At 42.9% G+C, this 12,138-nt stretch overlaps 1 protein-coding gene across 1 annotated transcript in view; it reads left to right on the top strand.

Moving 5' to 3' along the window:
* pde4dip (phosphodiesterase 4D interacting protein) overlaps positions 1-12,138 on the top strand; it is a 199,489-nt gene that overhangs the window by 67,412 nt on the left and 119,939 nt on the right. Inside the window, exons 4-5 of the mRNA XM_034179347.1 lie at positions 5,206-5,316; positions 8,926-9,002. Coding sequence (XP_034035238.1) covers positions 5,206-5,316; positions 8,926-9,002 — 188 coding nt within the window. The remainder of the gene's footprint in view (positions 1-5,205; positions 5,317-8,925; positions 9,003-12,138) is intronic.

Raw genomic sequence — 12,138 nt, 5'->3', positions numbered from 1 at the left:
ACAACCCCGTTCAGACAGCGAGCTCAAACCCGTGTTGTTAAAATCACTAAACTACAACCCTGTTCAGACAGCGAGCTCAAACCCTCCTACGCTAAAATCACTAAACTACAACCCCGTTCAGGCGGCCAGCTCAAACTCTCCGCCCCTAAAATCCCTAAACTCCATCCCCGTTCAGACAGAGAGTTCAAACCCTCCGCCGCTAAAATCACTAAACTACAACCCCGTTCAGGCAGCGAGCTCAAACCCTCCGCCACTAAAATCCCTAAACTCCATCCACATTCAGACGGCGAGCTCAAACCCTCCTCCGCTAAAATCACTAAACTACAACCCCGTTCAGACAGCGAGTTCAAACCCGTGTCGTTAAAATCACTATGAATTAGTCACATGAATAAGTTCTGTCATATTACATAGAGAAACTTTTTCACCACAAAAAGTTAACTTTTGAGCAACAATCAGAAACAGCTAAATCTTTGAAAATATTGTTGAATTTTTCACTGAAGTAAATTTCTGTCTGTCACAATAACAAAATGACAGCGTCTCACATCATCATCTACAGTTCTGCTCCAAATCCAATTTCCCACCGTTAAGGTGTGAATGCAGGATTAATGTCGTCTCATTATGTTGCCATGGCGCCAAAACTAAGGATGACCCTGTAAAGTGGCGGCTGTCTGCTGGCGTTTTCGTCTTCTGATTGTGACTGTGGGTTGGAAGAATGTCCTCCTGTGCTGAAAAAATCCTCTGGCACGCAGATGATTTCATTTCATGAGTTCTTTTTGTGTCATAAATGAGTTCTTTGTGGGGCAGCGACCTCTGATGTGCCGCCGTGGCCGCCGGTTCCTCCACCTCCTGTCGAGGCCACAATGATTTTCACATCTGTGGTGAACAAATTGTTTTATTCCTATTGGCTGAAAACGTGACTTCAGTCTCATGTGTCCTTGATCTTCTGTCAGCTGTTGGAGGACTTTTGGCTGACGTGTTACATTTGTGTTTTTAAAACAGGTCGAAGTGAGATGGTTTTAAATTTATGTCATCAGTAAGACATTATTAGTGTTTTTGACAAATAGCTTTGATGATGTTTTCTGCACACACTTTGTCAATGAAACTTTACTGTACATTTGACCCCGGTGGTCTTGATCTTTGGTAAATGTTGACCTTTGACTGACCTTGTCAGGACACTTCCAGAATCCACCTTACATATGTGGGCCAAGACATCAGGTTGAAAATCCAACTTTTTGACCTTGAGCTTTGCCAGAATAAGCCCTGTCGGGGTTGGTCACCATCATGGTCGTGAGACGAGGGTTTGGGTTTGGGTTTAGGGTGCTGTAGTAAGGTGTCTCACTTATCCAAAAAGAACACTTCCAAAAAGGCTCCACACAATATTTAATTGTACAAAATATACGATATTTCATTTAAACCTCTTTCTCCATGGCAACAGACACACAACAGCATCAACAAATCAAGAGGCGCAAGAAACAGTGTTACATAACACTGATCAGAATGATCCAAAACTTCATCCAACATTACATTTTTGTGTAAAGAGCAACATGAAAACCATGTTAAAATGTTTAATTTGTTTATTAATTTATTTTATCATTATGTTTTCCCCCATGATGTTTAACTGGAATTAGTGAGGATAGAAAATGAATGAATGAATGAATGAATGAATGAATGAATGAATGAGATTTTTGCCATCTGGCAGAAGGTGCTATGATGCCTGCTTTTCCAGCTGGGGGTGGCACAGCACCTCTACTGCCCACTGCTGTGGCACTAATGCTTTGGCCACTTTCAGTGAACCTGTGGAACTTGAACACGTGGTTTAATTTGATTTATATAAACCTGTGTGTTTTCTAACACCGTTCTGCAGTGGATTCACATTTTCAGCTGCATTTTCCTCATATGAGAAAAATGGACTTAAAGTGTGCATGGAAAATTAGAGTATGCATGTGTGAGTGTGGGCGCGTGTGTGTGTGTGAGACCAAAATGGCCTTGACCTTTACCTCAATGATTGACCTTTGTGAACTTGCCCTTGCCTGGGTAATTCAGGAACTCCTGTTTCTCTCTCTCTCTCTGCTGTATGGCTGGGGGGCCTGGCTGCCTTTTTGTTTCTGTCTTTTGTTTTTCCTTCCAGGTGGCTTGCATTTGGGACTGAGTGGCTGTGTTGCTGAGGTTATCAGGACCTCACCCTGATCACCTGCGGCTCGTCAGGACTAACAGCTGAGGAACATCTATATGGATTGGAACATTGTGGCATTTAAGACTGGAGTGTACAGTGTGTATTTGCCAGAGACACGACCTTGTGACCAGACGGGTGAGATCGTCGTCTCGGGAGCCATCTCATCATCAGTGGATGCAGAGAACGTCCAGGGTTTGATGCACGGTCTGTGAAAGAGGAGGGGGTGAGGTCTCACGCTCGTCAGCACACTTCCTGAGGTACGTTAGATTTTGTGACTAACATTTATACAGTCAGTAAATGTGGTGTCCCTCACACCTTTTTATATTGAGCTGTATGTTAGTCATGTATCGGCTTCCACTGCAGTGGAGTTTTGTGAACTGGATGTTCCATGCCTGCAGGTTGGGAAGCTGATTGGTAATCAAGCCAGGAAGTGTTTGCTGTTTGTACACCTTTAAGTGTTCTCTCTGTGTGTAGAGTGTGGACTCGCATAATGGTTCCTTCTTTCACAGACTCGGTTTGTTGCGGCCACCTGGGGGGTGTCGGCGGGGTCCTTGGGTCCGAACAGCTTCTGGCTCCGGACCGTTAGCGCTGCTGGGAGCGCACCACGCCAGACCGCACTTTCTTTTGTTATTTTTGTATCACTGTTATGTATTAAATTCAGTTAGCCTTTGTACCGTGCTCTGCTTATTTCATACTGAGTCCTTCAAACGCTGGTCGGTTCTCCGAGCTGCGTCCGACACATAACAGTAGTCTCTGGCCAAACATCACGGACCCAGCGGTAGCAGAGACGGTAACGCGCCGGGAAGGCGGCAGCAGACGTTCAGAAGTTATCCGGATCAGTTGCGGGTGCTCTCCGCCCGGATGGTGCGTGTTTGAGAACCCATTACTGAATACTGATTCGTGCTCTCTTGCAGCCGTGTTCCTGTGTGTGCCTTATCCGTGGGTCGTGGTGGAGTGTGACTGGCGACGGCTTCGCGTCACGCTCCGACCGGATAAGAGGTTTGAACGGGAGCTGCAGGAGTGAGTCTGTAATGGGTGAACGCGCACGGCGGAGCTCTGTGGCACGGGTAATGATAGCTACTGCGTCTGTTGTGTCAGCTCCGGTGTTATTTAGTTGAATCACATTTTTGGTTGTGTGCTGCTCACAGAAAGGCAGCATGAGTTTGTTTTCTCAGTTACCAAAGGGGGTTTTTCATTTTTAGCACTTTGGCTCCCTCTTTTGGTGACTGAGTCACATTACCGTCAAGCTCTTAAGTTGGAACAGGTGTGTTCCATTTGTTGGAGCTTGACGGTATAAATCACTTATTTGTTTTGTGTTAGTTCATTTTGTGTGGGTGTGTTTTGAGTTGGTTTTTGTGTGGGATTTTATTTTTTGTTTTTCACTATTTAGTGTCTGGGGTCCTGACCCTGCAGTTCTGCCAAAAAAAAAAAAAAAAAAAAAAAGGACCCGAGCAACCTTATGTCAGTCTGTTAGTCTTTCTTTTTATTTTTATTTTTTTCTCAGTTTCACCTCCCAGGGTTTGATGGGACGGTCCCCTGGGGGGTCATGGGGGGGGGTATTTGGGTTGTTGTTTTTTCTTTCTTTTTTTTTGTTTTGTTTTTTGTTATGCCCTCTCTTCTCCTCTGACTCCAGCCGTGTGAGCCGTAGTGTCGGCGTTGCTGGAGTGGTGCAGTTAGGTTGTGCTGGACACATAACACTCTCCCTCTCTAGATACATACACACACACACACACATATATGTGTGTGTGTGTGGGGGGGGAGCAAATTTGGACCGATTTAATTTTGGCTTTTGACCCAGTGACCTTGAGTTTGAACCCAGTGATTGACCTTTGACAAATCTGACCTTGTTTGGCCCATTCTGAATACCACCTATATATGTGTCCCAGGGTTGGTGCAAATCAGAGTGAAACCCTTTGACCCCAGTGACCTTGAGCTTTGGTAAGGCAGGCCTGGGTTGACCTTCATCCACTTATTTATTCATTCATTCTTTATTTGGAGTCGCTGTGAGTCCATAAGGTTAGACTGTGGTCTCTCTTAGATTCTATTTGAAAAATTAACTGTGAAAATCAATTTATTTCTGAGCCACACTGACTCAGACTTTTCTTTTTGCATTACACATTTGTGTGACCTTGTGTGTTTTGAAACCGTCGTTGCTTTTGTTGTGTTGTGTGACTGCGTGTGTCTGCCATATGTTATTTCCCAGCATTCCTCAGTGACAGCTGAGAGGCTGCTGAAGCTTCTTGAAATAGATTTCTGATTTCTGCAGCACCAGGATTCGCTGAGCACATGTGGAGCTTTAGCGCCACCGGGTGGTCAAATCAAGATCACAACCAGAAAGCTGGACTAATGACTGCATGGAATTATATACATACATAAACTGAATGATATTTATAGAACAGTTCAAATATAGAAAATCTGACCTTTAAGAAAATGTGGTTGTGTTTAATCAGGTTTTTACAGTAATTTGTTGTTAATTGACCATCAGCAGCTGTCTTTGTCTGATCATGTACCACAATCATTTTATTTAATTTATTTATTTATTTATTTGTATTTTGTTTGTTATGTGGTTTGCAACTTGAGAATTGTGTTGTTTCTTTTGTGAAATTTAAAAAGCAGAAAATTAATAATTGCATTTATTTTGCTGAAATGGGAACGTTGAGACATTTCAAATGTGTTTATCAATAAAATCTGTGGTGTGCCTGAAACTTTTGCACAGCAGTGGCTGTGATGTTCAGACTCTGCAGCCTCAGATTCCTGGCATGACTTTGTGGTGGTAAAAAAGGAAACATGCCCTCCTTCCCCCCCGCCTGACCTCCTGTGGCAACCGTGCACACTGAGCTCCATTCTGCAGTGCACGTGGATGAATGAGGCTGCAGCACGGAGCAGACGCTCTGACATTCACTTGTTTTCTGGGTGCCTCTTCACCGGCTCTGTTATGTGCTCTTAACTGGGGGGCCGTCGCGCCCCCTGCAGACGAGCCAGCCGGCATCATGTCTAACTGTGGTTTCCGTGGTTACCGCACCATCTCACAGCACCTGAACGACCTGAAGAAGGAGAACTTCAGCCTGAAGCTTCGAATCTACTTCCTGGAGGAGAAGATCCAGCAGAAGTTTGAGGAGAGCAGCGATGACGTGCACAAGAGGGTGAGTGCATGAGATGTGGCTTCACCACCGAAAACACAGTGCACCCCTGAACCTGTGACATCACCAGGAACCCGTGACATCACGAGGATCACAAAACACATTTACAAGATGATGTCAACATCAACTTGACAAAATGCGACAACCGTGTTGTTTCTACATAATGTTAAGTAAATGTAAAATTAATGCCAAAGTGTTCAATCACAACGACCAACATATAAATATGCACAATAAAATCAAAAACCCACACTCGTTACGTGATTCATTCATAGTTATGATCGTCTAAATTTGGGGTATTTGAGGAATTATTGTAATCTTCTGTTATTTACGCACAGAGATATTTTCAAGAAACAGATTTTCATCAACATGAACCCAAAACAGAACAATATTGACACACTTAAGGGGAAAATTATTCATAAAAATGTTCAGACATAAACTTAATGTTACAACCAGTGTCACTAATCACTTGCACTTAATGCAAAAGAAATAAAAAAGACAATAACAATTGGACAGATTCTCATATTGTGCTCTAAAAATAAAATAAATAATAAATAAATAAATAAATAAAATAAAAATAAAATAATCTGACTGTGGGTTTATTTTGAGAAGCATGCTCAACTCATTTCAATTTTATGCAAGTTTATTTGATGTTTTATGGTAAAGTTGTTAAAAAATTCTGCATGCATTCATGTAAAATCTTTTAAATATGCATAATTTCAAGTCTTGCATGAAAGTGCTAATACACTGAATGTATAATAAACTGACACTAATGATGTACTTTTATTTTGAAATCCTAGTGACCTCCCGTGCATTGTCCTACAATTTCTAAGTTACATCACAGTGAATGGACCACTTATACCATTTCCGGCCACTGGGAGGCACTGTTTCATTGTTGACTCCACACAGAGAGGAAATACTGGACACCAGTGTTGGCATAGGTGGCGCTGTTGCCTCACAGTCAGATTATCTTGGGTTTGAATTCAACCTGTTTGCGTCGTGCGAGTAAAAATCATGAATACCTGCTGTCAAAAACACAAGCAACCCTGTTGAAATATGTCATTTAAAAATAAATGCTAAAATTGACAGTTTAGCATTTTAATATATGACACAGATTATGAATCTTTAACAAAAAAAAAAGCCCAATTGTAATGTTTCATTTTGTCTTAAGTTAGTTGGCCTTGCAGAGCCCTCGCGCTTGATGCTGCTCTCAGAGCTGCAGGTTTGTTTGGTTTTTTTTTGCAGGAAGTGGTCAGTGTGTGACACCAATGGAAACACTCCATGCTTTAAAACACAGCTGGTTTGCTGGTTTGTTGACGAATCAGCTGTGATTCAGTTTGTTCTGAGTAGAAACGCTGGCCCGTGGAGCGGGACAGAGACGGAGTCACCGTGTTCAGACCCGTCAGCAGACCCGGTGACCCACATCGACGAGCTGCAGCATTTCTGCACACTCAGCGATTATGGATGTTTCTCCTGCACGGGGGAGTAAATGACCTTCCACGTGCACGTGCACCTGTGTTGTGTGTCAGTCAGCGCAGTGACCCAGATTAAAAGTGTGGTCTGAGAGCTCCGCCTCCAGGTCCAGTTTGTTTCTGCCTTCATTTTTTGTTTTCTGCCTTCAGAGTCAAGAGTTAAAAATGGGGCTGTTGCCGGGTGTCTGAGGGAGGGGCTTTTTTGGGAAACAAGAAGACACATCCAGCAGGTGTTGGTGTCCCTCCTGATATTTATAGAGCTGCTGAGCTCTGAGGAATACGGGTCGACACGTGAGTCTTATTATGTGCTGTGAGCCAGAAAGACGCTTCAGTCCCTTTCAATACAACTTTACTGTTACTAGGTGAAAATAACATCAAGCTGCACTCTTTATCTGATTCTTAGAAAAAGGAATTTTCTGCCAAATCAGAAGCTCTTCAGCAAAAAAACATCATCACATAAAGATGATGAAGTACAACCCCAGTTCCAATGAAGTTGGGAAGTTGTGTAAAATGTAAATAAAAACAGAATCCAATGATTTTCAAATCCTCTTCAACCTATATTCAGTTAATACACCACAAAGACAAGATATTTAATACAAAAACAAAGTTCACACCCTTCTGCACAGCACAAACAAATCTGGTGCAACCAGGCAGGACCAATTTGTAAAAAAGAAGAAATAACTGGTGCAGCACAGAAATAAGTGCAAAAAGTCTTTAATAAGGTGCTGAAAGGAAAAAATGTTCAAAGGGACTGATGTTTCGATGTGAGAGTCAGATCTTCCTCAGAGTCCTGCACAAACAGAGATGGTACAGCTTAAATATTAATAAGAAGCAGGTGCTTTCAAAAGGGCATGACCATCCGTCAGGCACAACACTCAGTTAGATGTGAGATGTGACTCTCACATCGAAACGTCAGTCCCTTTGAACATTTTTTTTTTCCTTTCAGCACCTTATTAAAGACTTTTTGCACTTATTTCTGTGCTGCACCAGTTATTTCTTCTTTTTTACAAGATATTTCATGTTCAAACTGATAAACTTTATTGTTTTGTGTAAATATTTGCTCATTTTGAAATGGATGCCTGCAACACATTTCAAAAAGCTGGGACAGTGGTATGTTTACCACTGTGTTACATCACCTTTCATTCTAACAACACTCAATAAGCGTTTCCAATTAACCTGTTCACCTGTGGAATGTTCCTAATAGGTGTTCTTTGAGCATTCATCAACTATCCCAGTCTTTTGTTGCCCGTCTCAGCTTTTTTGAAACGTGTTGCAGGCATCCCTTTCAAAATGAGCAAATATTTGCACAAAAACAATAAAGTTTATAAGTTTGAACATTAAATATCTTGTCTGTGTGGTGTATTCAATTGAATATAGGTTGAAGAGGATTTGCAAATCATTGGATTTTGTTTTTATTTACATTTCACACAACGTGCCAACTTCATTGGAATTGGGGTTGCAATTAACTATATGTAAAAACATTAAAAAGCAGCCAAACGGTGTCACATTCAACATCTTAACAGCTTAAAGTCAAACATTCATTGTTGATTTTTCATCTGATCCCAAAAGAGATTTGGTGGAATGAATATAGTTATCAGACAGAACAGCCTGTTCAGTTCTGGTGTTGATCTGAATTTGGATTCGGAATCTCAGTCATTTTTTAATCTTGTTTTTATGAAATAAGATTGAATGTTTTAGGAGGAGGTCAGGCCTCTTGGCTCTTGTGATCGCAAAACGAGGCATCATGAAGCTGTTGGCATTTTTTTCTGAGCCCACTAGATGGCAGTCTCTATTCCAAAAAATAATTCAAAGCACAATGAACTGCAGTTTCCTTAGGAGCGTTTTTTGAACAGACACTGCCATCTAGTGGGCTTAGAAAAAACATCAAATGCTTCATGATGCCTCATTTTGCCATCACTACTTACTCCAAAAAAGAAGGTCTGTGATTCCATTCCACCGCTCTCCTATTCTGCAGGAGGTGGGTCAGGGGGGGATCTTTGAAACTCGTCCACTCCTCACAACAAAAGACATGTCGCACATTGTGCAGAGGTGGATCTCAACCTGCTTTCAGTCTGGTCTTAGTGTTGATTCCATTTTGCACTAAATAAACATTTTCTTACTGAGGGAATGCTGTGGTTTTCAGAACATTGAGCTGAAGGTTGAGGTGGAGAGTCTGAAGAAGGATCTTGAGGAGAAGCAGCAGCTGCTGGACGAAGCACTGTGAGTATTTGTTTAAATGTCTCTGAATGTCTCTAAATGTCTCTGAATCTCTGAATGTCTCTCAGTGATTCATAATTTATTAGCAATGGAATCTGGTTGGAAGTGTGGAGCGTGCTGTGGATACACTGAAAAGTCTTGAAGGACTTCATGAGTTTGATGATTGCTCCGAAGTCCACGTGTGAGAGTCTGGCCGCCTTCCTGGTGGAGTCGTGTCTCATGCTGGCCCCCCTGGCCTCAAGCTCACCGAGCTGTCATAACACAGCCAAAGCTCCAAGGAATTCTGTGCACAGACGCAGAACCAAAATGCTTTAAAAGAGGATGAAGACGATCTGTGTTCTGTGAGGAACAGTGACACAGGTTTGAGGGTGAGAAGGTGAAGCGAGGGTCACGGAGAACCCTGACACAACTCAGGGTGAGAAAAGGTTTCTTTAGTTGTCCAAAATTTAGTCCTACATTTTGGAATACTAGAGGCGGTGCTTCAGAGGGCTCCTACTCCAACGAAATGCAAATTGAAGATGTGATCAAATGTGGTAAAAGTCTGGCATGAACAAGGACGGACTAATGAACACTGCTGCACGCAGAATTTCCCATGGAAGATTTCCCAGGTGTATAAAATAAAATCTGTGTGTTGAAAACAATGACTATTGAGTCCGTTAGCTTCCCGGGTTGCCTCGGGATGCAGAAAACAGGCTACAGATGTTTACATTTTTTCCAGGGGACATTTTCTCAAACATCCAACCAAATCACAAGCCCCCACCCACCCCACCCCTTTCACCTGAAGCTAGTTCTGCCCCTGCTGTCACATGCAGAAAGTGAATGAAATTGATTAGTTGTTGTTAATGTTGGCGCAACCAGATCCATTAAAAAACAATTTTGATTTGCATATGTAGCATTAGTGCTCTTGGTGAAATTCCACCAGGTGGAAATATTCCAATTCATGGACTTTGGGACATGACGACAGACATTCTGTTACTTACAGTCGTCAATATCTGCCTGTCCCCTGCTGAACACTGCTGCCTACTGGATGCTTGATGCAAGCTGTATGGATGATGGAAATTAGGAGCAGGTGTGTGCATCACCAAATCAACCACACCAAGTCAGGGAAAAATCTCATCGCATGCGTGATGAAGTTACATGCAGATGAAGATGATGTTGAAGTTGCATGTAGCTTGACTTCAGTACATTTGGTCAGTGTCTTACTTTTCCAAAAACTGGGTCTGTTGACCAACATGGACGCTGCTGCTTGTTTGCGTCTAATAAAATAAAATCTGTGACTTGATGAAATAAAAGAACTTACAAACAGAAGGAGAGCTGAGTAGAACTGCTGCTCCTTCACACTGATTGGAGTCAGTTGAGATGGTTCCACCTCAGTTGGATGCCGTTTGGATGTGGAGGTTTTCGGTCCAACCAGACGGAGACTTTGGACTAAACCAGAACCAGAACACACTTGTCTGTAAATGCTTGAGGTCATGGTTACGTTCCTCAAAGAAACACACCGCCAACCCAAGATGTCACTGGTGACCCTATCTCAAAATACAAGAGGTCCTCTGCATCTGAGTCTCCAAAATAACCCGTTTGTTTGACACAAAGTCATTCTGTACCCAAGGATCATCCAAACAGACCTGAAACCAAATCGCCTTAGAGTCCAGGTCTCACAACCAGGACCCTCAACTCTTGGACCTTCATTATCCTGCAAACATGTCAGCATTGTGTTGAACTTGATGTGAAATAGTCTCCTGGATTCCTTGAACAAATAGTTTGCTTCGTCCGGAAGATTGACACAAATCCACAGATCCTGTTGGTTTACAGTCAGATTAATTAAAATATACTCAGATTTCATGTACAATACTGGTATCAACTTTTGTGTGTTGCTAAAAATTTGGCAGGTAAAGTTTGTTGTGCGAGAATGGAGCAGTAAAGAGGAGGAGTAGAAACTGAGTCAGCTGCTCTCCTCTGACGGTCCTCTCCAAAACACCAGACCAGTCACTCCAACAAACTGCACCTCACACAAACCACAATGATCCCAGGTTCACCACTTAATCCAGATCACTCCCAGAATGTAGTGAACATGTTCCAGGTCTGGTAATCCTTCAAACAAACATTCTAGTGCAGCAGATAACTGAAACAATCCACCAGACGGTGATACAAGCACCAAATGTGGAACAAATACTCCTTAGACATTACCCTTTAGAAAAAAAACGACTGGCCACTTGACTTTTCAGTAGGCAGCCAGTTAGGGGTCAGCTGAAGAATTACACATATTACAAAATATAAAAATGCTCTAATTATATTGAAATCAGTATCACATTATTTGTGTGATCATAAAGATTCCAAAAAGGTACAGTTTGGAATATCTATGACTGAATGTTCTGGAGTTATGGGGTAAAATCTGCAAAAATGGTGACAAAGGTCAGTTTCAGTTGTCTTAACTTGGATTACCGTTGGCGTTGGGGGACAAGATGGTGCCTGTGTGTGTTCCGGCTGCTGCTTGCCTGCTACCATGTCGTTTTTCTGTTATTTTCCTGATTGTGTGTGCTGTCATATCAGCTTTGACGGATAGCGATTGCGTGAGTGCAATACAGATTTATGATCGCGACTCTCTTTTTAAAATTAAAGAGACAATGGAATGCCTCTTTCATGACTGCGATAGCTACAAGCAAACTTTCCCACCTCCGTTTGTGTGTTCCCCCTCCTCCCGGGAATACCTGATGTTGTGGCGACGTCCAGGTGGTCCGAAAAAGAGGAGAAGAGGCTGCAGAGCGGGTAACCAGGTTCGGATCAGACAAGGAGTGTGGCGTGCGGCTCGTGGATACCGAAGCTACAGGTGGCTTCGTCCAGTTCCACTCTTGCAGGGCCATACGGTTGGCGGTGCGGCCCTGTTCATGCATCCTATCACTCCTCTGTGTTGCAGGACTCAGCCTGGACATCACTGGGTCCCCGATGGACGAGTCACTTGGGTCCCGGGTCCGTCCTTGTTTTCCGTGTTTACATCTCGGGAGCAGCGTGGGTTTCGCCGGTACAGTGGTGCCTCACGTGACCGTGGGAGATGTCTGCAGCCTATCCCGCTGTGTTCAGCGGACTCGACTACCGCCTCATTGTTGAGTCGGATTGGATTATTGAATGCGCGCTCTATTTC

The sequence above is a fragment of the Thalassophryne amazonica genome, chromosome 10, assembly GCF_902500255.1.
Source record: "Thalassophryne amazonica chromosome 10, fThaAma1.1, whole genome shotgun sequence".
Classification (NCBI taxonomy): domain Eukaryota; kingdom Metazoa; phylum Chordata; class Actinopteri; order Batrachoidiformes; family Batrachoididae; genus Thalassophryne; species Thalassophryne amazonica.
The sequence above is the reverse complement of the archived record's forward strand: the minus strand, read 5'-3'. Positions and strand labels throughout refer to the sequence as shown.